The sequence below is a fragment of the Coregonus clupeaformis genome, chromosome 10, assembly GCF_020615455.1.
Source record: "Coregonus clupeaformis isolate EN_2021a chromosome 10, ASM2061545v1, whole genome shotgun sequence".
Taxonomy (NCBI): Eukaryota; Metazoa; Chordata; class Actinopteri; order Salmoniformes; family Salmonidae; genus Coregonus; species Coregonus clupeaformis.
In genome coordinates this window covers 12,320,215-12,346,055 of record NC_059201.1, presented here as the reverse complement: position 1 = coordinate 12,346,055, position 25,841 = coordinate 12,320,215, and the positions used below count along the sequence as shown (strand labels likewise).

The 25,841-nt window shown below is 45.5% G+C and overlaps 1 protein-coding gene and 1 non-coding gene across 2 annotated transcripts in view; both read left to right on the top strand.

Annotated features, from left to right (window-relative positions):
* Positions 1–25,841, top strand: part of LOC121574841 (forkhead box protein J3) — a 116,906-nt gene that overhangs the window by 12,033 nt on the left and 79,032 nt on the right. Inside the window, exon 2 of the mRNA XM_041887467.2 lies at positions 23,204–23,672. Coding sequence (XP_041743401.1) covers positions 23,349–23,672 — 324 coding nt within the window. The 5' untranslated portion in view covers positions 23,204–23,348. The remainder of the gene's footprint in view (positions 1–23,203; positions 23,673–25,841) is intronic.
* trnav-uac lies at positions 9,532–9,605 on the top strand. The gene has a single exon. It is a non-coding gene; the product is annotated as a tRNA-Val (tRNA).

The window sequence follows — 25,841 nt, the reverse complement described above, 5'->3', positions numbered from 1 at the left end:
AGGCTCTGTTTAATTAAGTATTTGTTCCTAATCCTGATTTAGTGAAGTCAGGCTAAATGACACTACTCACTGTGACGGTCACTGTCGCAAGTCAGTTCTGCTGGGGTTGAACCAGTTAGGCTACTGTTAAACCAGACTAGTCTACATAGTAGCTTGGCTCAGCCTGGCCCATTTGTCTTATCTCTAGCTCTCTCAATGCTAATGCACGACTAGGTTGTAGACTGTGTGTGATGTGGTGCAAGGCTCATGATCTTTATTTATAGCCAAGTTTTGCAGATGGATATTTGGGGTGGGGGGGAGTGTGTATGTTAGGCTAGATGTCTCAACCCAATGATTTACATATTTATTTTCCCTGTGCCTCGATGTTTTCTGCCTGCTCAGCAGAACGACGTTAAGTCGTTGAGTTTTGTCTCTCAAACTCAAACAGATAAGTTACTCTTCACGTAGTTCATGTGCACATGAAGGTTTCATCTGTGATTCAGAAAATTCCAGAATGAAGCCAAGGAATCTTATCGGTGGGGTTTGAGAGGGAACGTTGATCTGTGGAGCTGTAACTGACATAATGAGTGATGACTCTTCCCCCGCCAGTCCCACCCTCATCATTCTCTCTTTCTCTCTCTGTTGCTCTCTGTTCTCTCCCTCCCTCTCTCTGTTGCTCTCTCTCTGTTGCTCTCCCTCCCTCTCTCTGTTGCTCTCTCTCTGTTGCTCTCCCTCCCTCTCTGTTCTCTCCCTCCCTCTCTCTGTTGCTCGCCCTCCCTCTCTCTGTTCTCTCCCTCCCTCTCTGTTCTCTCCCTCCCTCTCTCTGTTGCTCTCTCTCTGTTGCTCTCCCTCCCTCTCTCTGTTCTCTCCCTCTCTCTGTTCTCTACCTCCCTCTCTCTGTTCTCTCCCTCCCTCTCTCTGTTCTCTCCCTCCCTCTCTCTGTTCTCTCCCTCCCTCTCTCTGTTGCTCTCCCTCCCTCTCTCTGTTGCTCTCCCTCCCTCTCTCTGTTGCTCTCCCTCCCTCTCTCTGTTCTCTCCCTCTCTCTGTTCTCTCCCTCTCTCTGTTCTCTCCCTCTCTCTGTTCTCTACCTCCCTCTCTCTGTTCTCTCCCTCCCTCTCTCTGTTCTCTCCCTCCCTCTCTGTTCTCTCCCTCCCTCTCTCTGTTCTCTCCCTCCCTCTCTGTTCTCTCCCTCCCTCTCTCTGTTCTCTCCCTCCCTCTCTCTGTTCTCTACCTCCCTCTCTCTGTTCTCTACCTCCCTCTCTCTGTTCTCTACCTCCCTCTCTCTGTTCTCTCCCTCCCTCTCTCTGTTCTCTCCCTCCCTCTCTCTGTTCTCTCCCTCCCTCTCTCTGTTCTCTCCCTCCCTCTCTGTTCTCTCCCTCTCTCTCTCTGTTCTCTCCCTCTCTCTCTCTGTTCTCTCCCTCCCTCTCTCTGTTCTCTCCCTCCCTCTCTCTGTTCTCTCTCTGTTCTCTACCTCCCTCTCTCTGTTCTCTCCCTCCCTCTCTCTGTTGCTCTCTTTTTCTTTCTCTTGCACTCCCTCCCTCCCTCCCTCACTGCTAACCCCATGCCACTGCATTCACTAGCTGCTCCTTACTTAGCAAACAACATGTCTGTGGAGATTTCTGAAGAATGCATCTTGTTACACAGATGAGTCATACTTCCTCTGGCCTTTGTGCTTCTCCCTCGGAGTGGATGAATAAGAGGAGGGGAGGGGCAGGATGGTTACGGTGCATTGCTGTGACTGGGTCTGTGCCAATGGACCATAATGTCATTTAAGGACGTGTTAGTGTGTCGGTGATGGGGTGTGTGGCGAGGCAGATCAATGGCACTACTAATGGCTGTCCCCAGGTGGCTGACGTAACGGACAGTGAGTCATCCCCTCGTAAACTGACTGCCTGGAATCCCAGCACTGCCACCGACCCCACCACTGACCCTGGCAGGACTACGTTATACTGGGCCTGGGAGGCAGTGGGGCTGGAGAGGATGGAGCCTGCTGCACGTGGTCCTGTCTGAAGAAATGACTGCCTCCGTCTTTGGAGGAATTTGGTGTGGTGTCAACTTTGTCCAGTGCAGGAATTAAGAGATTCCTTCATAAAAGCTTGCAATGTGTTACGTCTTGTGCAATAGGCCTATACACACATCCGTCAACCTTGAAGCCCAGGCTGATCCCTTTACCACAGGGAAATTCTATTAGGCTACTGTGAGAAAAAAAAAGAATAACATCCAGTGATGTGCAGTAGTCATTGTTATGTAGCGTATGTCAACTATATTAAATTGTATTAGTGTGTAATTGAATCATTCTAATGGCATAGTGTTGATAATGTTTAGTGTCTGACTATCATTAGGCCCCACTCAGCTCAGTCTTTGTCTTCTCTATAACTGCACGATTTGGTCTCTTGCCAGGATCAGTGACTCACAGGAGACTGAGTGACCTATTTAAGTCTTCTAGGAGTGCCAGAGAGACCATTTATTTATTTATTTATTTATGTATATATATATATAAATATATTTGCAGGAGAATAGTGTGGGTAAATATAAGTCAATTAAAATGTAGTTAAACCCATTTTTGGATCTAAGCACCTAAAGGCTGTTTCAGCATGGTAGTCGCCTCAGAGGATTCCCTTCATTATCGCTGAGCCACGGAGGCATTCGGCAAACATTTCAGATGTGATATCTCATTAGCAACAAATGTATTGAATTTTATATTGGCTCTCCCTCCAAAAGCCAATTCCAGAAATGTCAGCATCTTAACTAATTTTAAGCCATAATGGTACACTGTACTTTAGTGATAGGGGAAAATATCTATACAATTACGTATTGGGATATTATAGCTAAATGGCTAATGTTTTTTGTTTTGAAAAATGCATCTGGGCACAGTATCAGCTTTCTTGTTTCAGCTAGCTGCCAATTCCTGGTCTTCTGAGAACATCATTTGAGGAGTGGCCTGAAGCGTGAGCGGAATGGGAGCTAGAGGAATAGAGCAGTGCTGAGGCAGACGGTTCGTAGTGAGGACGACTTGCTACTATTCTGAACATTGTGTGTTGAACTTTCTGGCGCCCAGAGCTACTGAGGCATCACCCAAGTGGGTGCTACACAGAGTGGAAGAGGAGAAGTCCAGTGGCTATAAGACTCCGGCTGGTTCTGACTTGCCCTCTACAAGATCATCAGCAGACAGCATCATCTACCATCCTCTGACCAGCTCTCTCCGCTCAGGTCTTGAACTGACCCTCTCCATCTTCGGAGGATGCAGCTTGGCCTCTATTGGTTGACTTGTCATGATCTATTACTTGTTTGTTTTTTGCTTATGAAGCGCTTTGAGATTCTATGAAAAGCGCATTAGAAATGTAATTTATTATTTAAGCTGAAGTATAGTGGCACTGAGCATGAAGGGGAATAGGCCTATAGTCTTGGTCTGCCCCCATACGTGTGCATAGACAGGACAGATTCTACATGAATTATGTTTTTAAAAGAGATGGGACAAAAGGTTGTGCGTGCATTTTGTTTTGGTTACCAGTGAAAGAGCATGCGAACAGCATCTCAAACTATAGTTGCTAATTGCTGTTGTTTTTTTGTGGGGGGGGGGTGTTGTCTCATTGAAGCAAAAACAAGCTGTGCTGTTGAATGCAGTATCTTGGCTGCTCTTTTCCCATCTACAAGGCTCTGCTGCTGCGGTTTTGTTTGAGTCTGCCGCATTCGTCTTGACACGATCGGCCCCACTCAGTCGACCCCCTGGAACCCCCCCGGCATGGCCGCCCCAGGGTGTGTGTAAACTCATTTATTCGGCCTCCTATACTGTGATGTCTTCACTTCCCTTCCTTCTGGTTTCCCTCCCCTCATTAAGATGCAGGAGGCAGAGCTGCGTTTGGTCTGAAAGCCTGTGTGCGGTAGGGGGTGATGGTCTATACAGTAGGGGGTGAGGGAGGGACTGTGCGCATGGGGACTTTAATGACTTAATGTGCTCTGTAAAATCTAAGTTCTGTAGCTCACTGGCCTGATTGCTGCCTTTTTGCTCAAGTCTAGCTACAGAATGTCAAAGTGATGTTCTGACAAAAGTGATTATGATTGAGGATGAGGAAATGGGGAGTGCCTCTTTGACTAATACTGATAACTACTGGGGAAAGCAGTTCAAGACTGATAATCCCCCATAGTGCTCTCTTCACATTATTCCTTCTCAGAAATGACTGGCTTTGAAACCCCCTTGCCTGATGCCTGTTCTGTGATTTTAATGTCATATTAACAACTCATTTTAAGGGTTCCTAGCAGTGAGGCTTTATTCATTTGGTTAGTCCCGAGTGACGCAGTGGTCTAAGGCACTGCATCGCAGTGCTAGCTGTGCCACTAGAGATCCTGGTTCGAATCCAGGCTCTGTCGTAGCAGGCCGCGACCGGGAGACCCATGGGGCGGCGCACAATTGGCCCAGCTCAGCCCAGGGTAGGGGAGGGAATGGCCGGCAGGGATGTAGCTCAGTTGGTAGAGCATGGCATTTGCAACGCCAGGGTTGTGGGTTCGATTCCAGTATAAAATAATGTATGCACTCACTAACTGTAAGTCGCTCTGGATAAGAGCGTCTGCTAAATGACGTAAATGTTAGTGTTGGCCTATTCGTTTTTAGCTCTTGCTGTTTTTCACGTTTTGCAGCCCTAAGGCAAGAAGTTGCAAATGCAAAGTTTAGAACTTAAGGTGTAACGTTACTATACTGAACAAAAATATAAACGCAACATGTAAAGTGTTGGTCCCATGTTTCATGAGATGAAATAAAATATCCCAGAAATGTTCCATACGCACAAAAAGCTTATTTCTCTCAAATGTTGTGCACAAATTTGTTTACATCCCTGTTAGTGAGCATTTCTCCTTTGCCAAGATAATCCATCCACCTGACAGGTGTGGCATATCAAGAAGCTGATTAAACGACTAGGTGAAAAATCTGTCGATGTGCCCTTAAGCAAGGCACTTAACCATAATTGCTCCTGTAAGTCGCTCTGGATAAGAGCGTCTGCTAAATGACTAAAATGTAAATAGCATGATAATTACACAGGTGCACCTTGTGCTGGGGACAATAAAAGGCCACTCTAAAAGTTTTGTCACACAACACAACGCCACAGATGTCTAACATTTTGAAGGAGCATGCCATTTGCACGCTGACTGCAGGAATGTCCACCAGAGCTGTTGCCAGAGAATTTAATGTTAATTTCTCTACCATAAACCACCTCCAACGGCATTTTAGAGAATTTGGCAGTACGTCCAACCGGCCTCTCAACCGCAGACCACGTGTAACCACGCCAGCCCAGGACCTCCACATCCGGCTTCTTCACCTGCGGGATGGTCTGAGACCAGCCACTTGGCTGGGCTTGGCTCCCCAGTGGGTGGGCCTATGCCCACCCATGGCTGTGCCCCTGCCCAGTCATGTGAAATCCATAGATTAGGGCTTAATGAATTTATTTCAATTAACTGATTTCCTTATATGAACTGTAACTCAATAAAATCGTTAATTCTTCCATGTTGCGATTTTAATATTTTTGTTCAGTATATTTGCCTTTTATTTCAAAACTCAGGAATAACTCAACTTTGATCCACATTTTTTTTTGATGCATTCTACTGTAATGCTAACAAATGTTTAGAAAGTCTGTCATGAGAGCCAGGAATTGTATTCAGTGGATGTAGTCTACATATAGAAGCCATATGACCTGGCACCTCTGAGTGTGTAGCTATTTGTTAGGCCAAGTGTTTGGGTCTGTGAGTGGTGTTATCATGGGGAACTGTCAATACTAATGTGAAGCTCCTGGTGTACAGACCCTGTGGATCAGCAGTCTGCTGCACTACAGATCCTCTGCTCCTCTCTGACCCAGTGAGTCATGTTGCATGACACATGACAAGCCACTTTCGCCAAGTGAGTCATCCCAAAGAAAAGCACCTCATATGGAGGAGGCTGACAGGGAACCAGGAACGTCTCTTTTTCTGCAAACTTTTACAAAAATTATATTGCGAAATTGCATTAGGTTTATTTTGTTTTTGTTTTTTTATCATGCCGTCTTGTATACAGAATCTGTTTTTAGTTTGTTAGTGTACTATTCACAGCATAGTCAAAACGTGTGCATGCATGCTGTTTTCTGCTGACCAGGAATGGATTAGGATTGTATAGCCTAGTCTTTTCATTGTCCTATCCATTGAATTAATTCTGTTATATTTCTCAGATGTTTCCAGCAATATTGGCAGAGAACTTAAGGGATGGGGTATATTGTTATGTGTTTAATCTGTTTGAAAAGCATTATTTAAAAAAATTAATGTGCATGCCATTCAGGCATACACGTCCTCCACAGTTTCACAAAATCTGTAGGCTACCCTAACCACACAGTTTTAAATGTAAACTCCTAGTAAGGTATTCAACTCTCCTGCCTCCTTGTCTCTAAAGATCCCACTGTATCAACTGAGCTCTGTTAGTCAATTTGCTGTAGAATTCATAGTGAATCTTCTTTGCTGTGGCTCTCCTGCTCTGTGGGTTGCATGGACCAGACCCAGGAGAGCAATGGGGAGTTTTATGATCCTTTACAGCTCTGTTTGCCCTTGACCAGCGCATGCTAAGGCTATAATATAACTGTAGCCTAATGACAGGCGGAGAGGCTAAGACGCAGACATGAGAAATGATCATTGTCTTGGGCATGTGATCTCTTGGAGCCCTCGTGTGTTGTGGACTCGTTCTCTCTTCAGCTGAACATTTCCCATTGGTAAAGCAAATTCACTGTCTCCTGCAGGACGTAGGGTTTAGATTGTTTCAATGTATTTCTTGCATATGGATTTTATTAAATGTGAATATGATGTATTGTACATTGTCGTTGTGTAGCCGCTAGAAATATTAGTAATCCTATTTCGATGGTGTAGCCTGTGTGGTATTGGTTATGTGTACAGAGCGTCTGCTAAATGACTTAAATGTAAATGTCTACAGCTCTTTAAGGGGATCGTGCCTGCGTTTTTTGTTTTCTGTCTTTCTGGGGCCCCTAAGTGAAGCTCTCTCTGTCAGATGAGTGAAGCTCAGCAGAGGCACTGGCAGCCACATCTCCTCTCATACTGCTTTGAACAGACATGCAAATCTGCTGATGAGCGGTGTTTGTGTGGCTGAGGATCATGTGCGCAGGAATTTCAAGTGGTGAGAAAAGGAAGGCAAGTTGAGCAGCCGACGGGCGTGCCAGAGCAGAAGAGGAGAAAAAGGCTTTGAATTCTGGGAAAGGAGATTGAGGGTTAGGCTATGTCAGCAGTTGTAGAGGTGATGGGAAGTCTCAAATCAAACATTCATTAGCCCCTCTGAAATCTGCCGTGGTTCCCTCTCTCTCTGGTGCTGAAACACTCTGGGGTGAAGCTGCAAAGGGTTTTTGGTCATTATATTTTGAACCTGAATCAACTGTAGCCTTAATGCACATTGCTGCACGCAGAGCATTAATGGAATTAGACTTTTTGAAGTTTTGATTCGGCTGGTTGTTTTAGCATCCCAAAACACTTCTGGAATGAGTTTGACACGTGCAAAACAGTGATGTAACATGTAGCCTGAACAAGATGAACTCACAGTTTTCAGTCATGCTGTGGAGTTTGGTAATCCATGAGGGGTGCATGTCGTGACGTCTGGATGTTGGGTCATATTAATACGTGGCTCTCTGTATCCATAACAAACAAAATGAGCTTTGTTCTGTCTGTAAGAGATGAAGTCCCAGATCAATGTGGGATGTATCAGCTTTAGTGACTATCCTATAATGTTAATATACTGACGGTTTAAGACTCCATTTGGTTAGCGTTCCAAATCGATTGGCAGTGAACAACCTCATCAGCTGCACTGACTTGAGATCTTACCCACTACGTACAAACTGGTTGAATTAATGTTTCAATGTAACTTTTCAATGTATTGTGATGTGGAAAATACATTGGATTTGAAAGAAGTCAGCAATTGTTTTGAGGGTGAAATTTTAAACCACAGGATTATATCATGGTAACCAAATGTCAACGTAGGCAAACCTTGTATAAAATATATTTTGTAATTTTTTTTAAATGTCAGATCTTCAACGTTATATCCACTATCAGAAAAAAACTAGGCTGGGCAGCACTGGGGAATTGATCAATCTACAGCTACCCTTTCGTCTCCCAGGGTTTTAACCCAGACCTGCTTAGCTATGATATTTGTCACTGACTATATTCAATGTGCTATCGTAAAAATCTTTGAGAGATCTCCACTTAAAAAGTGAATGGATTCACTGTTGCGATCAGTCATTCCAAAGGGTAGGTTTAACAGGACAAATTAAATGTGACAACTTTATCACTCATCAATTATGATATTTAGGCCTATATACTGTAGCGTTTGCAAAATCACCAACAGCTATTGTTTCAATTCAACACAGAATTCAACTAAAAATAGACCGTACAATAGACCTAGGGTTTCAAGCTGATTTCAAATGTAAAGATAATTAGTGATATTGAATTGTTTGATTGCCAATGCAACCAAATATCAACATTTTGCTTGGATAGTTCTGTGCCACTAGTCTGGCTTTATTTCCAGTTTGTCTTCAAATTAATCATTTATATGTTGGGTTCACTTCTCTATCGCAACCAGAAATCTAAATTAAAGAGTTGGACTAAATCCAATACAATTTGTATTTAGCCCCCTAGAGTCAATGTCCGCATCCCTGTGAAAATCGAATTAGCATAATAATAACAAGTCCTCATAAAAATCAGTCAGTTTATGCTAGAGATCAGTTTTTTTTTTTGCATTGGATGCGTCTCAATCCACCGCACCTCATCCGCTGATGTCGCACTTCCACATCAGCGGTTAAAGGTGACAGGGTTAGAGCTGTGTTTGTCAGACCATGAGACATCCCGAAAATCGGTCTTCTCACAACATCGATGACCCCTCTATGGAAAGATGAGACTGTCACAAACATGATGGTGTTCTCCATTTTGCTCTACGACCCCCCACAAGAGTCTTGGGACTTGTCTGAAGTCGGTACAGCCGATCTGCCAACTTCTGTCTGTAGCGTCTGAACAGTTTTGGCTACACACTAATATGACCCGTTTGTGGAAAGGTGAGACTCTCACGAACACATACTTGTCAGTTGTTTTCCTCTAGGACGCCCACAGGCCTCACAAGACTCGTCTGAAAGTCCCCCGGTACCAGTTGAAAAAATGTATGGAAGTGTATATACAAAGACTGTTTAGTGCCAAAAATAAGGGGTTAAATACATGTCAAAGGTTAACTTACAAGACAAAGCATAAACAAAGAGATGCTTACTAGGCCTCCGAGGCATAGAAGCCTAGGAAATGAGAATTGATCATACAACCTGGATACAGGAGAAGAGAGAGAACAAGGTAACCTTTAACCCAAAACCAACCACTATTGACCAATCAAACGATACCAAGTTTACAGAGTAACCTGACCACCAAGTCCCAATCTCCACAGGATGTCACAGCATCTAAGAGCTTGTGTGGGGGATGACACCAATGTAAATAAGACAGAATTCCTGAGGACCATAAAACCTTTTTTGCATAATAGGGTAATTCAGAGTTCACCCTGTACATGTAGTCCCATGTAGCTCAGTTGGTAGAGCATGGTGCTTACAACGCCAGGGTTGTGGGTTCGATTCCCACGGGGGACCAGTATGGAAATGTATGCACTCACTAACTGTAAGTCGCTCTGGATAAGAGTGTCTGCTAAATGACTAAAATGTAAATGTAATAAACAAGTAACCACAGAGATAATACATCCATATAGATAGCATCAGAGTTGTCCTCAGTGAACAAGTTTCAGATTGACATGGCTGCTATAGCATTATTGTCACAATAGTCAGTCCTTTTGGGATACTGTAACAAAGATACATTTTTGCCACTCACAGGGGAAGGGCTGACTAGTCCTTGGGCATTGTCCTTTCCTGGACCCTTTCCAATGCAGCTCCAGGTGACAGAGAACACATAAATTAGGGCCAAGCCTACACTTGCACCATGTACTTTTAATGTAATCTCAACTGCAATCCAGGCCATTTGGTTCTGCAATTAGATGAAGCACAGTGATAACACATTCATCTGACAGTTTTCCCATGCTGAACTTTCCACTGCTTTATGCATCTGCAGATATCTCTAACCATACACAAACGGACTTGACGCAGCTTGTCTATATATGTATATTTTCTTAAATTCCATTCCTTACTAGTTTTGTGTTTATTGGGTATATGTTGTGCAATTGTTAGATATTACTTGTTAGATATTACTGCACTGTCGGAGCTAGAAGCACAAGCATTTTGCTACACCCGCTATGACATCTGCTAAACACGTGTATGTGACAAATACATTTTTATTTGATTTGTTTCATGGGAGGAGCAGAGGATGACCAGTCTGACCCATGAATACAGTACAGTTTGCTAGTGACCAGATTCAGAAAATGTCAGCCAACTCCCACACACTCCTAGCCCTCCTTCCCTCCTGAATTTCTAGTTCCCTAGCAGAAGCAGGCTTCTCCTCCTCACTGCCTGGGCTTCTGCCTTCTCGCTGACAACACCAGTCTCCGATTACTGCCTGGGCTTCTGCCTTCTCGCTGACAACACCAGTCTCCGATTACTGCCTGGGCTTCTGCCTTCTTGCTGACAACACCAGTCTCCGATTACTGCCTGGGCTTCTGCCTTCTCGCTGACAACACCAGTCTCCGATTACTGCCTAGCTGTGGCTGCCTCCTCACACTGGAGGGAGTTCCTCTTTCTGTCTGACAGCCAGGTTACCGTAGCATTGAGCCATGTCACTGGACACAGCACTGCTGGCAGGAGACCTGATGGTCTGCAACTCGCTGTGTATTTTTCCGCTTTCATAATTTCTAACTGGGCGTTTGACATTATCGATCATAGTCTGCTGCTGGAAAAACGTATGTGTTATGGCTTTACTCCACCTGCTATATTGTGGATACAGAGTTACCTGTCTAACAGAACACAGAGGGTGTTATTTAATGGAAGCCTCCAACATAATCCAGGTAGAATCAGGAATTCCCAAGGGCAGCTGTCTAGGCCCATTTACTTTTTTCAATCTTTACTAATGACATGCCACTGGCTTTGAGTAAAGCCAGAGTGTCTATGTATGCTGATGACTCAACACTATATATGTCAGCTACTACAGCGACTGAAATGACTGCAACACTTAACAAAGAGTTGCAGTTAGTTTCAGAGTGGGTGGCAAGGAATAAGTTAATCCTAAATATTTCTAAACCTAAAAGCATTGTATTTGGGACAAATCATTCACTAAACCCTAAACCTCAACTAAATCTTGTAATAAATAATGTGGAAATTGAGCAAGTTGAGGTGACTAAACTGCTTGGAGTAACCCTGGATTGTAAACTGTCATGGTCAAAACATATCGATACAACAAATAAAATAACATTTTATTTGTCACATACACGTGTTTAGCAGATGTTATAGCGCGTGTAGCAAAATGCTTGTGCTTCTAGCTCCGACAGTGCAGTAATATCTAACAAGTAATATCTAACAATTTCACAACATATACCCAATAAACACAAAACTAGTAAGGAATGGAATTTGGGGATAGATTGACTTCATCAGTACTTGTGTTTATGAGAGGTGTTGACATGTTAAAAGCACCGAGCTGTCTGTTTGAGCTACTGGCGCACAACTCGGTCACCCATGCATACCCCACAAGACATGCCACCAGAGGTCTCTTCACAGTCCCCAAGTCCAGAACAGACTATGGGAGGCGCACAGTACTACATAGAGCCATGACAACATGGAACTCTATTCCACATCAAGTAACTGATGCAAGTAGTACAATTTGATGTAAAAAAGCGGAGGAAAAAAAACCTCATGGTGGGGACTGTGAAGCAACACATAGGCGCAGACACATGCATACACACTATACACACACGTACACATGGATTTTTGTACTGTAGATATGTGGTAGTGGTGGAGTAGGGGCCGGAGGGCACACAGTGTATTGTGAAATTTGTGAATGTATTGTAATGTTTAAAAAATTGTATGAACTGCCTTAATTTTGCTGGACCACAGGAAGAGTAGCAGCAGCTAATGGGGATCCATAATAAATACAAACTGTGCGGACTGGTCAGCAGGTGGAGTGAACTCTCTGATCAGATCTGTGATCACCGTCTTGTGTCGGCAGTGGCTCTGACAGTCAGTATGATTGAGTCCCCATAGTGATTTCAGACTGAAACTGCTACACATTGGCTATTTTGGACAGTGTGTCTGAAATTGCCATCTTCATTTCAACATCATGCACTTGGCTTTGGGAGAAGATTTATTTCATAGAGCTTTTAAATGCCTGGTCTCATGATAGATCCTCTGTTTTAGTGATGACCTGTTATGCCCTTTTATGAGCAATATGTTGTTGATTATTCCCTCTCGCCTGGAGGTATTTCAACAGCAAAGGGCTAGAGCAACAGCACCTTCCCCCTCTCCTCTTCCTACACACCCAGATAAATAGTGTGCTCTCTTGGTAACCAAATTAATTGAAGTTACCTGGAAAAGTGGGTGTGGGAGGGGTGATGTTGACAGGTGGATTGTGCTGTCACGATACCAGCATTTTGACTTAGAAGCCAGGTTTTGTATCACAATACTCAATACCATCACGATCCTCGATACCAAAACGGTACCACAGTAAAAAAAAAAGTGTTTTAGCCAATGTCACAGAATGGCACTTGATCCAGACAGATCTTTTGAGTTTAATATCATTACATTTAAAACTTTTGATTTTTTTATATGCATTAATGAATCAATTATACAATCATACAATCTAACTACGTAACATAATTGTAATCATTTATTTGAATGGTAAATCTCTGATACATTGGGAAAGTCAAGTAGCCTAGGCCTATTCATAATAGAGATGAATGCATATTCAATAGGACTGTGCTTGCATTGAGTTTGTTTTTCATCTGTAGCCCCATGAAATCAGCTAAAACAATCTGTTTTCCTTTACATTTTGGATTTATTATACTGATCAACAACATTTGCATAAAAGAAACAATCTCTTATTTTATAAAAGTGTGCGATGTCTCTTTAAGACCCATGATGTCATTCACACACACACAGTCAGTTCAACCCTCGAGTAAAGTAGTGATGGGAAGTGACCGGAAGTTAAAAAAAATAACAAAAAATGGTATGATACCGTTTTTTTTCATGTTATAGTATCGGCAAAGTACAGAAGTTTCGGTACACACACACACAGAAATGTATGCACGCATGACTGTAAGTCGCTTTGGATAAAAGCGTCTGCTAAATGGCATATTATTATTATTATTATTATTTCGGTATACGTGCAACACTACAGGTGAATAAGCTAAAAGCCTGTCTATCCCCAAATCTTTCAGTCCTTCACGTATAAGCTTCCAGAGAGCCGCCTTCTGAGGTTTATAGGTCTCGATCAGCCAGGGAGAGAAATGGAAGCTGGGCTTCTCTACACAGATTAGCATGGAAGGCTTCCAGAGAATGCCAGAGGAATTTATCACCAGGTATGACCATGGCTGAGTCCCGGTAACTCACGGGAGCCCTGGTCAAATTCCACAGCTGATTGTGGTTCCTCCACTTTCTGACACCTCTGTCATTACTGGAGCTAACGGAACACTCGGCGAATGGAATCTCTCAAACAATGTAGAGAATTTCACTCTGTAATGGATGATTTATCCATTGTTTTTCCTGGCAGTGAATATGGGCCACAAATGAAGGACTGTCTGTCCTGGCTGTGACCCAGTGATGGAGCTTCAGGGTCGCTCACAGACCTGATGATGGTATTCTGTCCCCCTCCTGCACACACAGAGCGCTCTGACATCACATCAGCAGCCCTCTGCAAAGAGCACCTCCCCTGCCTGCCTGCCCTGTGCCAAACGGCTACATTGCCTTAGCAGAGCAGAGGCTAAGCTGGAGCGCCAACAAAAGATGAAACTATTGACCTGTGACTTAATCCTTTAATCCCTGCTATGCTGTGGTGTTGTGCAACTGCAAATGCAGAGGATTTATCGTTCCGGGGAAAGGGCACGGTTTTATGATGGGTGACCCGGCCGCCCCCTCTGCGATGTGCCATGAATGCCCATCATGCTCTTGGTGTGTATGTTCAAGCTTTATGTTAGTTATAAACGGCTGCAGTCTGTTCTATACTATGTGCGTGTTGTTTATATGTTTGTGTGTGCTGTGCTGCATGTGTTTTCCATTGGTCACTGGGCTGTGTCATCTCATGTACAGTAAGGCCTTCTGTGCATTTAAAGAGAGAAGGGAGGGAGCGGGCGGGCGGGCCGCGCCTGGATGGAGGTGCAGTAAAATGCTGAAATGGAACTCCATGAGTCAAAGAGCAGCTCTTCAACAGCAACCAGCTCCGTCAGGCAGTAAATGCTTTAATATGCTGCTAATTATTTCTGAGAGATTGGATGTTGATTAAAAAGCAAAACGTTTTTAATTATAACTCAAATGTTAATGCCGTCCCAAGTGAAGAAAATGTTTAGGCTTACGTGAGGAGAACGTCTAATTGACTGAACCAAAGCTCCACTATCCCAATTTACAATCTTGTTTATTTTTCTTTGCTTTTAGCACTAAATAGTCCTAACTGGTGTTGTATGTCATCTCTGCACAACCTACTGAGCTGCCTAGCCTGAACCCTGTCTCCATTTAAAAATGCATGACATTATTCCAGCTCTGTGCAGGGATTTCTGATCATGCTTTGCCCACCCAGGTAATTCCTTTAACTCATGCTTGGGTAACTTCAGCTTGTTCTCATTTTAATACATTTCGGTGGCATCTTAATTGATTTATTGTTTTTATTGACACATACATTGGATAGGTGCAGTGAAATGTGTTGTTTTACATGGTCAGCTATAGTGGGACGGCGCCCCTGGAGGAAATTAGGGTTAAGTGCCTTCCTCAAGGAGAAATCGAGAGATGTATCTGACTGCCTGATAATAATGTGAGTTTGCTGTAGCTACTGACGACACTGGATTGAATCCTCTCTGGTCCTGAGGCAGTGCTAGTGCCAGCGCCTCCCTCCTTACCTTGCTGCCTGCCCGCCCGCCTCAGAGCCAGGGTCAGGATTTAATTGTGGCTTATAGGACAGGATCTGGGGAATGCTGATGAGGGAAAGGCTCTCAAGAATGCCACCAAAACGGTCCTCCTGCCAGTGCCTTAAGTGGTCTATTTGTGATTCAGCATGCATGCTCTCTTTCTCTCTCCCTTTCCCACTCCCTTTCTGACTGCCAGGCTGGCGTGGAGTCGAGCTCCCAGGGGGAGAGTGTGTTAATGCTGGCCCCCAGGCCCGGGGACCAGGGTAATTGGGTTTGCATGGTCGGTGTCAGGGCACCACCACTGCTCCCTATACAAAGGCCACCTCCCAGCCAAGCTGTTCAGGACAGAGAGACAAACCCCTCATCACTGGTGTAATTCATTGGAAAGGCTTATTGAATTACTGGAATGCTGTATGTGGTTTTTGTGAGGGCCTGCTGCAGATTGCACAATGAGCTGAGGGCCTTGTGTTTGCCTGCCTTCTTGCGTGCTCAGCTCAGCTCAGCCGCTTGGCTCTGAACACTACCGTGAATAACGGCAGACGGCTGAGAATCTCTAATATCCCCAAATGGCGTAATTACTGCAGCTTCCATTCAGATTCCCTTCTCTTGTTTCCAGTGCCTGTTTGACCATGTCTGCATGTAGGGGTCACAGAGCCTGTTGTCTGCATTGTAACCTCATGACACAGCCTGGAGGCTGGAGCTTCTTGGCTGGGCCTCATCCAGCTCTGACTGTATTGGCTGGGCTGCTGCCTGCTGCAGCTTAATGTTGACATGCGTGTACATCCATGTAGACTGTTCATTTGTCTGGTTTGTTTAATACTAAGTGCTTCGAGCCCCCTCACTAGTATGTTATGCTCATCGCAACGAGTGAATGTGTTCATTTCTTTGCCCGCTTGCCTTTTTCAGGTCCAGTGGGTTTAAAAGAAACCCAGCATTAAGGTTTGCCACGTTAAGTCTCTTCCGCCTGGATATGTGTAGCATTAAACTGACCCACACACAACACAGTGGCACTCTCCTCTTATGTGTAGCATTAAACTGACCCACACACAGCACAGTGGCACTCTCCTCTGATTGGAATAATAATTATGGAGTATGATGTTTAGCCACTGGTGAGGTGGGAACAGGGGAAACCAAGAACCCACCTCCGCTGCAATATACTTTATACTAATTATAAACTGGGTGGTTCGAGCCCTGAATACCGATTGGCTGACAGCCGTGGTATATCAGACCGTATACCAGGGGTATGACAAAACATTTATTTTTACTTCTCTAATTACGTTGGTAACCAGTTTATAATAGCAATAAGGCACCTCAGGGGTTTGTGGTATATGGCCAATATACCACGGCTAAGGGCTGTTCTTGGCTGTGGTCTTCAATAAGCTGAACAATGTGCTCAGCAGTGTGAGCATTGAAGTGATAATTGACACATCCTAAAAATGCAAGTAAGAACTGGGTTGTTAATGCTCCTTCTCTTCCTCTGGGTGGTTTCAACAGAACCATTTAAGACTTTAATTGAGAAGGAATACTGATATTAAAGCCGTTGCCTTGGCACTGCCATTACCTACTTTTAGTTTTTTAATGAAGATGAGACCCACTGGGCGTTCACGCGACACGATTACAAACGCTCTCGTGGAATCACAATGGCCAGCCGTGTTGCTATTTTAGTTTCTCAGTTTTCAAAAATAAGTCCTCCAATAAGCCCTGTGCCTATAGGGCTGGAAAAAGTGAGGAATCTCCCTTTGTCTGAAGGGCAGGTGAGTGAGGTTCCCACCCCTCCCTGTTTCCCCCCTTGCATATCACTATGAAAACAAGGGCTTCTCCAGCGCTGGAAAAGGCTGTTGATATGGAAGGTATGGCCTGGGTTTCGGTCGAGAGTGAAGATGATGCCAAGAGCTTGTTACCAGGTTACATCACTGTTGTTGTGTGCCAGATCTTCAGGCGTAGCAGAGGGAGCTCGCAGAGCGATTCCCCTCTCCTTCGCCAAGTTACTATCCCTCTCACTACAGGAAGATCTGTCACTCTCTCCTTCTCACACACTCGAACAGGCCAGGCTGTGGGCAGCGTCTCACCCCTAAGCCAAAGGTCCTTACTTGAAAATAGCCTATATGGATCTATACGTAGGTACTGAAACTATCAAATGCTTGCCAAGTGTAGGCCTATGCAACAATTTTGCAGGAGGGTAAAGTGGTGGGGATGTTTCCAACACAATTCCTCAGCTCCATCCTCTCGCAACACCACTAAGGAGACTGTAATCTACTGTGATGTTAAGGTGAAGACTGCATGCTCTGTCATTACTCACCGTATTGCCTCACTGAGGATGATGCCTGACTGAGAAGGGTTTGGCACTACATGTCTGCACTGTGTTTGATTGAGCCACATCAGCCTTATGTACAGACACATGACTGAATCACTTGAGCGCCTCGGAATATACATTAATTTGACAAGGTCTTTCTTCCACTCAGTTCCCTGGTTTGTGAAAGCGACAGTGACGGACTCAACCGGATCAAAGCGGTTCGATGTGTGTGGAGTGGTAATATCCTCCCTGGGGCTCCTAAGTGTTGAGGCCTGAACTCTCTGACCTCTGGATGGATCTGATGCTGCTGTTGCTGCCAGGCACTGTGCCAGCACGTTTATGCCTCTCTGCTGCCCCCCCCAGCCTCCCCCTCCCCTGGCTGGCTACCCCAGACCATGCCTGGCCTGTGGTACATGTGCATCGGTCCTCCCCAGCAGCAGCAAGCTGGAGCCTGTCTCTGTCTGAGGCTCAGCCCTACCCCTGGCTGCCTGCCTGTCACAGAGCCTTGGCCTAATGAAGGCAGAGGGGCTGCTGCTGCCTGCTCTATATCATTCCTGCCACAGCCAAGGTTCACTAATTAAGACACTCGGCCCTCCAGATTATTAAGCATCTGGGTCATTAGCATGGGGTCAAATGGCATTCGTCTCAGTGTTGCGGGGGGCGCCACTGTCATCAACCTGCTGTCTGTCTGTCGGCTGGCCTCTCATGGCGAGCCAACGGGGGTGTGGCTGCATCCTAGCCCTGCTTCATAAGGATAGGATGCAACGGATCACTGCCACTGAGCCACAGGTTAGGACCAGCTACAGAGAGAGACACATGGGTTAGGACCAGCTACAGAGAGAGACACACAGGTTAGGACCAGCTACAGACATGTAGGGTTAGACACACAGAGGCCATGCAGAGTTAGGGTTAGGTTTAGACACACACAGAGACCATGCAGAGTTAGGGTTAGGTTTAGACACACACAGAGACCATGCAGAGTTAGGATTAGGTTTAGACACACACAGAGGCCATGCAGAGTTAGGGTTAGGTTTAGACACACACAGAGACCATGCAGAGTTAGGGTTAGGTTTAGACACACACAGAGGCCATGCAGAGTTAGGGTTAGGTTTAGACACACACAGAGACCATGCAGAGTTAGGGTTAGGTTTAGACACACACAGAGACCATGCAGAGTTAGGGTTAGGTTTAGACACACACAGAGACCATGCAGAGTTAGGGTTAGGTTTAGACACACACAGAGACCATGCAGGGGAAATGCAAGTCTACTACTTGTATTTCAGACAAAACAATCCTTTACATTCAGGGTGATGTGGCTTGTGTTGAAATGCAATAATTTGTAGTAGAAAAATCAGGGATTCCTGTGTTCAATGGTACGTAATGAGAATACAATATTTATTTGATCTAGGAGAGGGATGGGTGTTGACCGTGCCGCTCTGCCATCTTTTTATCATGAAAAATGACTCTCATTAGCAGGTCGTGACTCACCTTTTATTTCAATTAGCTCCAGAGCCTCTGTAGCATTTGTTAGTGTCAGGTAATAAAGCAGCAGTGAGCTATAAGCGCTGCTACTGCATCTCCTATCTCAGATCAGGGTGAGTTGCCACTAGGCTGAGATCAGGGTCTGTTGCCACTAGGCTGAGATCAGGGTCTGTTGCCACTAGGCTGAGATCAGGGTCTGTTGCCACTAGGCTGAGATCAGGGTCTGTTGCCACTAGGCTGAGATCAGGGTCTGTTGCCACTAGGCTGAGGTTTCAGTCAGTGAGCTGCAGTTGCACAGTATAGCCTAGTCTCTGTCAAGGGCATTCCTACTGCCCCTCAAACCCTCCGAGGCCTGTGAGGTATTTAATACAGCATGGCGGGCTTGTGAGGATACACACACAGACAGAGTGGAGATTCCTCTCTTTCTCTCCGTCGTAGTGCAGTGTCACTGTACACAGGGGGCTTGTTTTGCATGGCGGCCTGCAGTCACCTATCTATGTCTGTAGTTGTAGGCGCCTATCCTCTGCTTCTATTTAAAACCAGAGAGGGCAGCGAGCCCAGAGAAAGAGAGGCTGTTTGTGGGCGCAGAGCAAGGCAGACAGAGGGCTGAGCTGAGGACAGGGTGGTTGGCACGACTGCACAGGGCTGCTTGTTTACGTCAGAGGCTCCGTCTGGGGGAGGGGGGGAGAAAGGGGAGGGCTTTTACTAACCTCAGGAGGGTCGCCATTCCCCCATTTTGCTGGCAGTTGTGAAAACAATTCCCTCTCTACCATGGGCAGCAGAGCAGAGTGGGCAGGGAGAGGGGAGTGTGAATCGGCTAACTTGCAGGGGTGATGGGATATATGGGCTTGAGTTCCTGTGTGCTGGCCTGGGATCAGGAGTTATGAGTGGTTGTTAGACAGCCTTGCCTGGTGTTATGAACACGGCTCAGATTAGTTTGTCTATGTGGTCAGACACAAACTGCACTACAACAGCTCAGGAGTGTAACCAAAGATTTGACTACCAGAATGTGGAATTGGGGCCAGACTGAGCCAACCAAACCTGCCTGTGTCCAGTATCTGTTTACACAACCACACTGCCTATAGGCTAGTGATGGGGGAAAGAATCGGTACAGTTACATCTCTATATTATATTTGGATGATATTGAATCAATATTTGACTGTAGAAAATACAGATATTTTTTTCTTCTAATTTAGGTAGCACTAGTCGGCTGTACCTGTGCCAAAACTCCAGTATTTTTCATCCTATAGCTTGTCCTCGATCTTCTTTACAAATAGTGAGCCAACATGTTTCCAGCACTTCTTTTCCTGACTGATCAATACTCATGCTCTTTCTCTCTGCCACAGACATATAGTGAGAAATAAGTGTGGAACATCAAATCACAATAAAATCGCAGTATCGAATCGCAATACAAATCAAATCAAATTTTATTGGCCACATGTGCCGAATACAACAGGTGCAGACATTACAGTGAAATGCTTGCTTACAGCCCTTAACCAACAGTGCATTTATTGTTAATAAAAAAGTAAAATAAAACAACAACAAAAAAGTGTTGAGAAAAAAAGAGCAGAAGTAAAATAAAATAACAGTAGGGAGGCTATATATACAGGGGGGTACCAGTGCAGAGTCAATGTGCGGGGGCACCGGCTAGTTGAGGTAGTTGAAGTAATATGTACATGTGGGTAGAGTTAAAGTGACTATGCATAAATAATTAACAGAGTAGCAGCAGCGTAAAAAGATGGGGTGGGGGGGCAGTGCAAATAGTCCGGGTAGCCATGATTAGCGGTTCAGGAGTCTTATGGCTTGGGGGTAGAAGCTGTTGAGAAGTCTTTTGGACCTAGACTTGGCACTCCGGTACCGCTTGCCGTGCAGTAGCAGAGAGAACAGTCTATGACTAGGGTGGCTGGAGTCTTTGACAATTTTGAGGGCCTTCCTCTGACACCGCCTGGTATAGAGGTACTGGATGGCAGGAAGCTTGGCCGTACGCACTACCTTCTGTAGTGCCTTGCGGTCGGAGGCCGAGCAGTTGCCATACCAGGTGGTGATGCAACCAGTCAGGATGCTCTCGATGGTGCAGCTGTAGAATTTTTTTGAGGATCTGAGGACCCATGCCAAATCTTTTCAGTCTCCTGAGGGGGAATAGGCTTTGTCGTGCCCTCTTCACGACTGTCTTGGTGTGTTTGGACCATGATAGTTTGTTGGTGATGTGGACACCAAGGAACTTGAAGCTCTCAACCTGTTCCACTACAGCCCCGTCGATGAGAATGGGGGCGTGCTCAGTCCTCTTTTTTTTTTTCCTGTAGTCCACAATCATCTCCTTTGTCTTGGTCACGTTGAGGGAGAGGTTGTTATCCTGGCACCACACGGCCAGGTCTCTGACCTCCTCCCTATAGGCTGTCTCATCGTTGTCGGTGATCAGGCCTACCACTGTTGTGTCGTCGGCAAACTTAATGATGGTGTTGGAGTCGTGCCTGGCCATGCAGTCATGGGTGAACAGCGAGTACAGGAGGGGACTGAGCATGCACCCCTGAGGGGCCCCCGTGTTGAGGATCAGTGTGGCAGATGTGTTGTTACCTACCCTTACCACCTGGGGGCGGCCCGTCAGGAAGTCCAGGATCCAGTTGCAGAGGGAGGTGTTTAGTCCCAGGATCCTTAGCTTAGTGATGAGCTTTGAGGGCACTATGGTGTTGAATGCTGAGCTGTAGTCAATGAATAGCATTCTCATGTAGGTGTTCCTCTTGTCCAGGTGGGAAAGGGCAGTGTGGAGTGCAATAGAGATCCATCATCTGTGGATCTGTTGGAGCGGTATGCAAATTGGAGTGGGTCTAGGGTTTCTGGGATAATGGTGTTGATGTGAGCCATGACCAGCCTTTCAAAGCACTTCATGGCTACAGACGTCAGTGCTACGGGTCGGTAGTCATTTAGGCAGGTTCTTAGTGTCCTTGGGCACGGGGACTATGGTGGTCTGCTTGAAACATGTTGGTATTACAGACTCAGTCAGGGACATGTTGAAAATGTCAGTGAAGACACTTGCCGGTTGGTCAGCACATGCTCAGAGTACACGTCCTGGTAATCCGTCTGGCCCTGCGGCCTTGTGAATGTTGACCTGCTTAAAAGTCTTACTCACATCGGCTACGGAGAGCGTGATCACATAGTCATCCGGAACAGCTGGTGCTCTCATGCATGCTTCAGTGTTGCTTGCTTCGAAGCGAGCATAGAAGTGGTTTAGCTCGTCTGGTAGGCTTGTGTCACTGGGCAGCTCGCGGCTGTGCTTCCCTTTTGTAGTCTTTAATAGTTTGCAAGCCCTGCCACATCCGACGAGCGTCAGAGCCGGTGTAGTACGATTCAATCTTAGTCCTGTATTGACTCTTTGCCTGTTTGATGGTTCGTCGGAGGGCATAGCGGGATTTCTTATAAGCGTCCGGGTTAGAGTTCCGCTCCTTGAAAGCGGCAGCTCTACCCTTTAGCTCAGTGCGGATGTTTCCTGTAATCCATGGCTTCTGGTTGGGGTATGTACGTACGGTCACTGTGGGGACGACATCATCGATGCACTTATTGATGAAGCCAGTGACTAATGTGGTGTACTCCTCAATGCTATCTGAAGAATCCCGGAACATATTCCAGTCTCTACTAGCAAAACAGTCCTGTAGCTTAGCATCTGCGTCATCTGACCACTTTTTTTTTATAAACGGAGTCACTGGTGCTTCCTGCTTTAGTTTTTGCTTATAAGCAGGAATCAGGAGGATATAGTTATGGTCAGATTTGCCAAATGGATGGCGAGGGAGAGCTTTGTATGCGTCTCTGTGTGTGGAGTAAAGGTGGTCTAGAGTTTTTTTTTTCTCCACTGGTTGCACATTTAACATGCTGGTAGAAATTAGGTAGAACGGATTTAAGTTTCCCTGCATTAAAGTCAAGACAATCTCTCTTAACCGCAAATAGCCTAGTGGTTAAGAGTTGTGACAATAACCGAAAGGCTGCTGGTTCGACTCTCCGAGCCGAATAGGTGGAAAATCGGTCTGTGCCCTTGAGCAAGGCACTTAACCCTAATTGTTCCTGTAAGTGGCTCTGAATAAAAGCGTCTGCTAAATGACTAAAATGTCAATGTAACTATTGTATCGGCACCTAAGTATCGTGATAATATCTTATTGCGAGGTCCCTGGCAATTCCCAGCCCTACTATACGCAGACGAAAAATGGGAAGCATCCCATCCACATGTTAAGGGAGCCCTGGTATTTTGGAAGTACCAAAAACCAGTCTGCAGTGCACCATTTCACTACAGGAAATATGGTACTAATTTGATACTGAATGCTTAGCTAGCTGCCAGACATGTTTGTGTAATTAGTTATGCTCAACCAACCTCATTGTTAGTTTAATTTCAAAATGTGTGTAGTTGGACTAAAAACCCTGCCTCTCTCCTCTTCTTCCAGGCTTCACTCAGAGAGACTGCTAGACCGCTGAAGCCCTGAGCTGGGGGAGCCCTGTCCTCAGGCTCCACACCTCACCTGGCCTGCATTTCACCCATCAACCCCCTTCTACCACCACAGACTCGCCCCAGCCCAGCCTGTCGTCGCTATGACGTCGGAGCTGGAGAGTAGTCTGACCTCCATGGATTGGCTGCCTCAGCTGACTATGCGGGCGGCGATCCAGAAGGCGGATGCCCAGGGGCACCACGGTGGGCCGGGCATGGTCAAGAAGAGCGCCATGCTGGACCCCAACACTACGCTGGACCAGGAGGAGGTCCAGCAGCACAAAGACGGCAAGCCGCCCTACAGCTACGCCAGCCTCATCACCTTCGCCATCAACAGCTCGCCTAAGAAGAAGATGACCCTGAGCGAGATCTACCAGTGGATCTGTGACAACTTCCCCTACTACAGGGAGGCGGGCAGCGGCTGGAAGGTACGTACCGTAAGATGACAGACAGAAAGGAGCTGGAGTAGAGTGGATGTGTCATTCTGAGCTGATGACATGACACAGAGTGTATGAGATGGTTTGTAGACATTGAGTTAGACATAAAGCTAAATGTCATTCATAGTAATCACCCACACTGTAATTTCGCTAAATCTCAAAGCGAGACTACCCACTCTATATCCACTAAGATCTTTGAATGAAATAATAGCAGCAGCCCTGAGAGAACTGTGTGAAGTGTAAAATTCTGGATTAATATTCAGAGAGAGAGATGGCCCTATCTGAGCAAACACAGACTAAATAGCCCATTCATGGGTGGTATTATTCATTGCAGATGCCTTGATAGGAGAAAGCCATTATGTAGGAGAGGGAGCCAGTGCTGTGTGATCTCAAGGAGCACGTGATATACAGAGATGAAGCTATGCTGATTGCCTTTTACAGAGCCCAGATGGAAATTGATATTTATATGGAGTGGAATCTGAGGCACTGCTTTATTGCAGTCAGACACAATGTATGCAGCCCATTTCCTGTGTGCGAGAGCAAGTGCGTGTGCGATTGAATCTATGGAAGGGGAAGAAAGTATCCAACAATATTATACAATTGGGTTGATTTGGCGTCATGTCAACTCTGTTGATATGCAATATCTTGCTAAGGTTACTAAAGATTAGTGGATAGTGACCGTTTGAACATCTTTTAACATCTGTACTTTATGGTGAGGATGTTGACTTGTATTCAGGTTAACAATGTTCACGTTGTGATGTTAAAAATGTAATGGCACTACGCATGTTTTGCTCCCTGTTCATTCATTAGGCATATTTACATTTTCTAAGAGCAGAAGCATGTAGTTCAGTTAGCCCGGTGATAGTCCTGGGAATGCAATATGCAGCAGTAGTCATATCCTCCTATGTTGTATCTACTATGATATGAATGCACCTATAGCATGTGTCTAGTTCCTTCAGTGTGTGTGAGGGTTGTTGTGAGCATGTCTGGGTGGGGTGAATGTAGGTCGGATGCAGTCATCGCTCCGCTATTCCCCCAGTGATGTCGGCGCGCTGCAGGAATTTAGGACCCAGAGCACGCACACGTCTGCGCTGTATGATAATGCAGGCTGTGCCGCCGAGATGAGATCAGGCTAATCCAGTCACCGGCAACTCATTTAATCATCTCAATAGAACTCCATTAGCCTACGCTTTTAAAAATATCAATAAGTGCTGTCAATAAGAACAGATAATTCATCAAGGTCAAAAAATATGAATGCTGCGTTTGAAGGAGCGAATATGCACACAGCGACCACGAGCAGGCAATTAGACCAAGGCTTTCTTACACCCTCTCCAGCTCTCTAAAGCACCTCTTTGATCATTTTTTTCACTCGGAAGTGATGCAGAAGAGTTTCATAATCTCTTTTTATATGGGCCCGTGCTGTAGGGCAGGCTCTATAAGCTAAAGAGAAAGGTGTTGTTTGGGGAATAGCTAGTACATGGAGAAACGCACTGGCTATTCCTGTCTTTTATATATGTTGTTGACCCAGTATGCCTCTGACAAGAATACTTGCCAAACTTGCCTAAAGATACATCATCCTTTCTGTAGTTTCCCCCCTCATCCAATAGCATATATTTGTACCAACATCACGAGCATGTTACATGATAGAATCATATATGTACATTTTATAGAGCTTGTTGTATTCTGAAATGGACCCCTCTCTGTGTGGTGTCCTGTCCTCTGTTCACTCCAATTCAATCTTGCTGCTCAATCCCATCCATTCGAGTCCATGTCATTACTATGTAGGATATGTGGAGCTGGCCCTAATGACTTTCTCCAGATGAAAAGGTGAACAAGAGCGATCCGTTCTTTCCCAGGTTAGGAGGTGTCTCCTCCTCCTGTCAGAAGCTCTCGCCGCTGATGAGACTTTTTAATGCTGTCAAGACGTTTGGCTGCGGGTCAGTTTCTAAGCTTATGAGTTTGACACTGTCTGGCTCCTGCCTGAGCGACCGCTAATGAATTTAAAGCGATCAAGTTCTACCTGATCTGCCTGGGTCTCTAACTTCAGCCCTGCCGTGACTTGCTTTCTCCGAGCACACAGCCTATAGCAGGGGTTCCCAAACTTGATTTGGCCCACGACCCCATTTTAACATTTGAAAATTCTCGCGAGCCCAACCATGT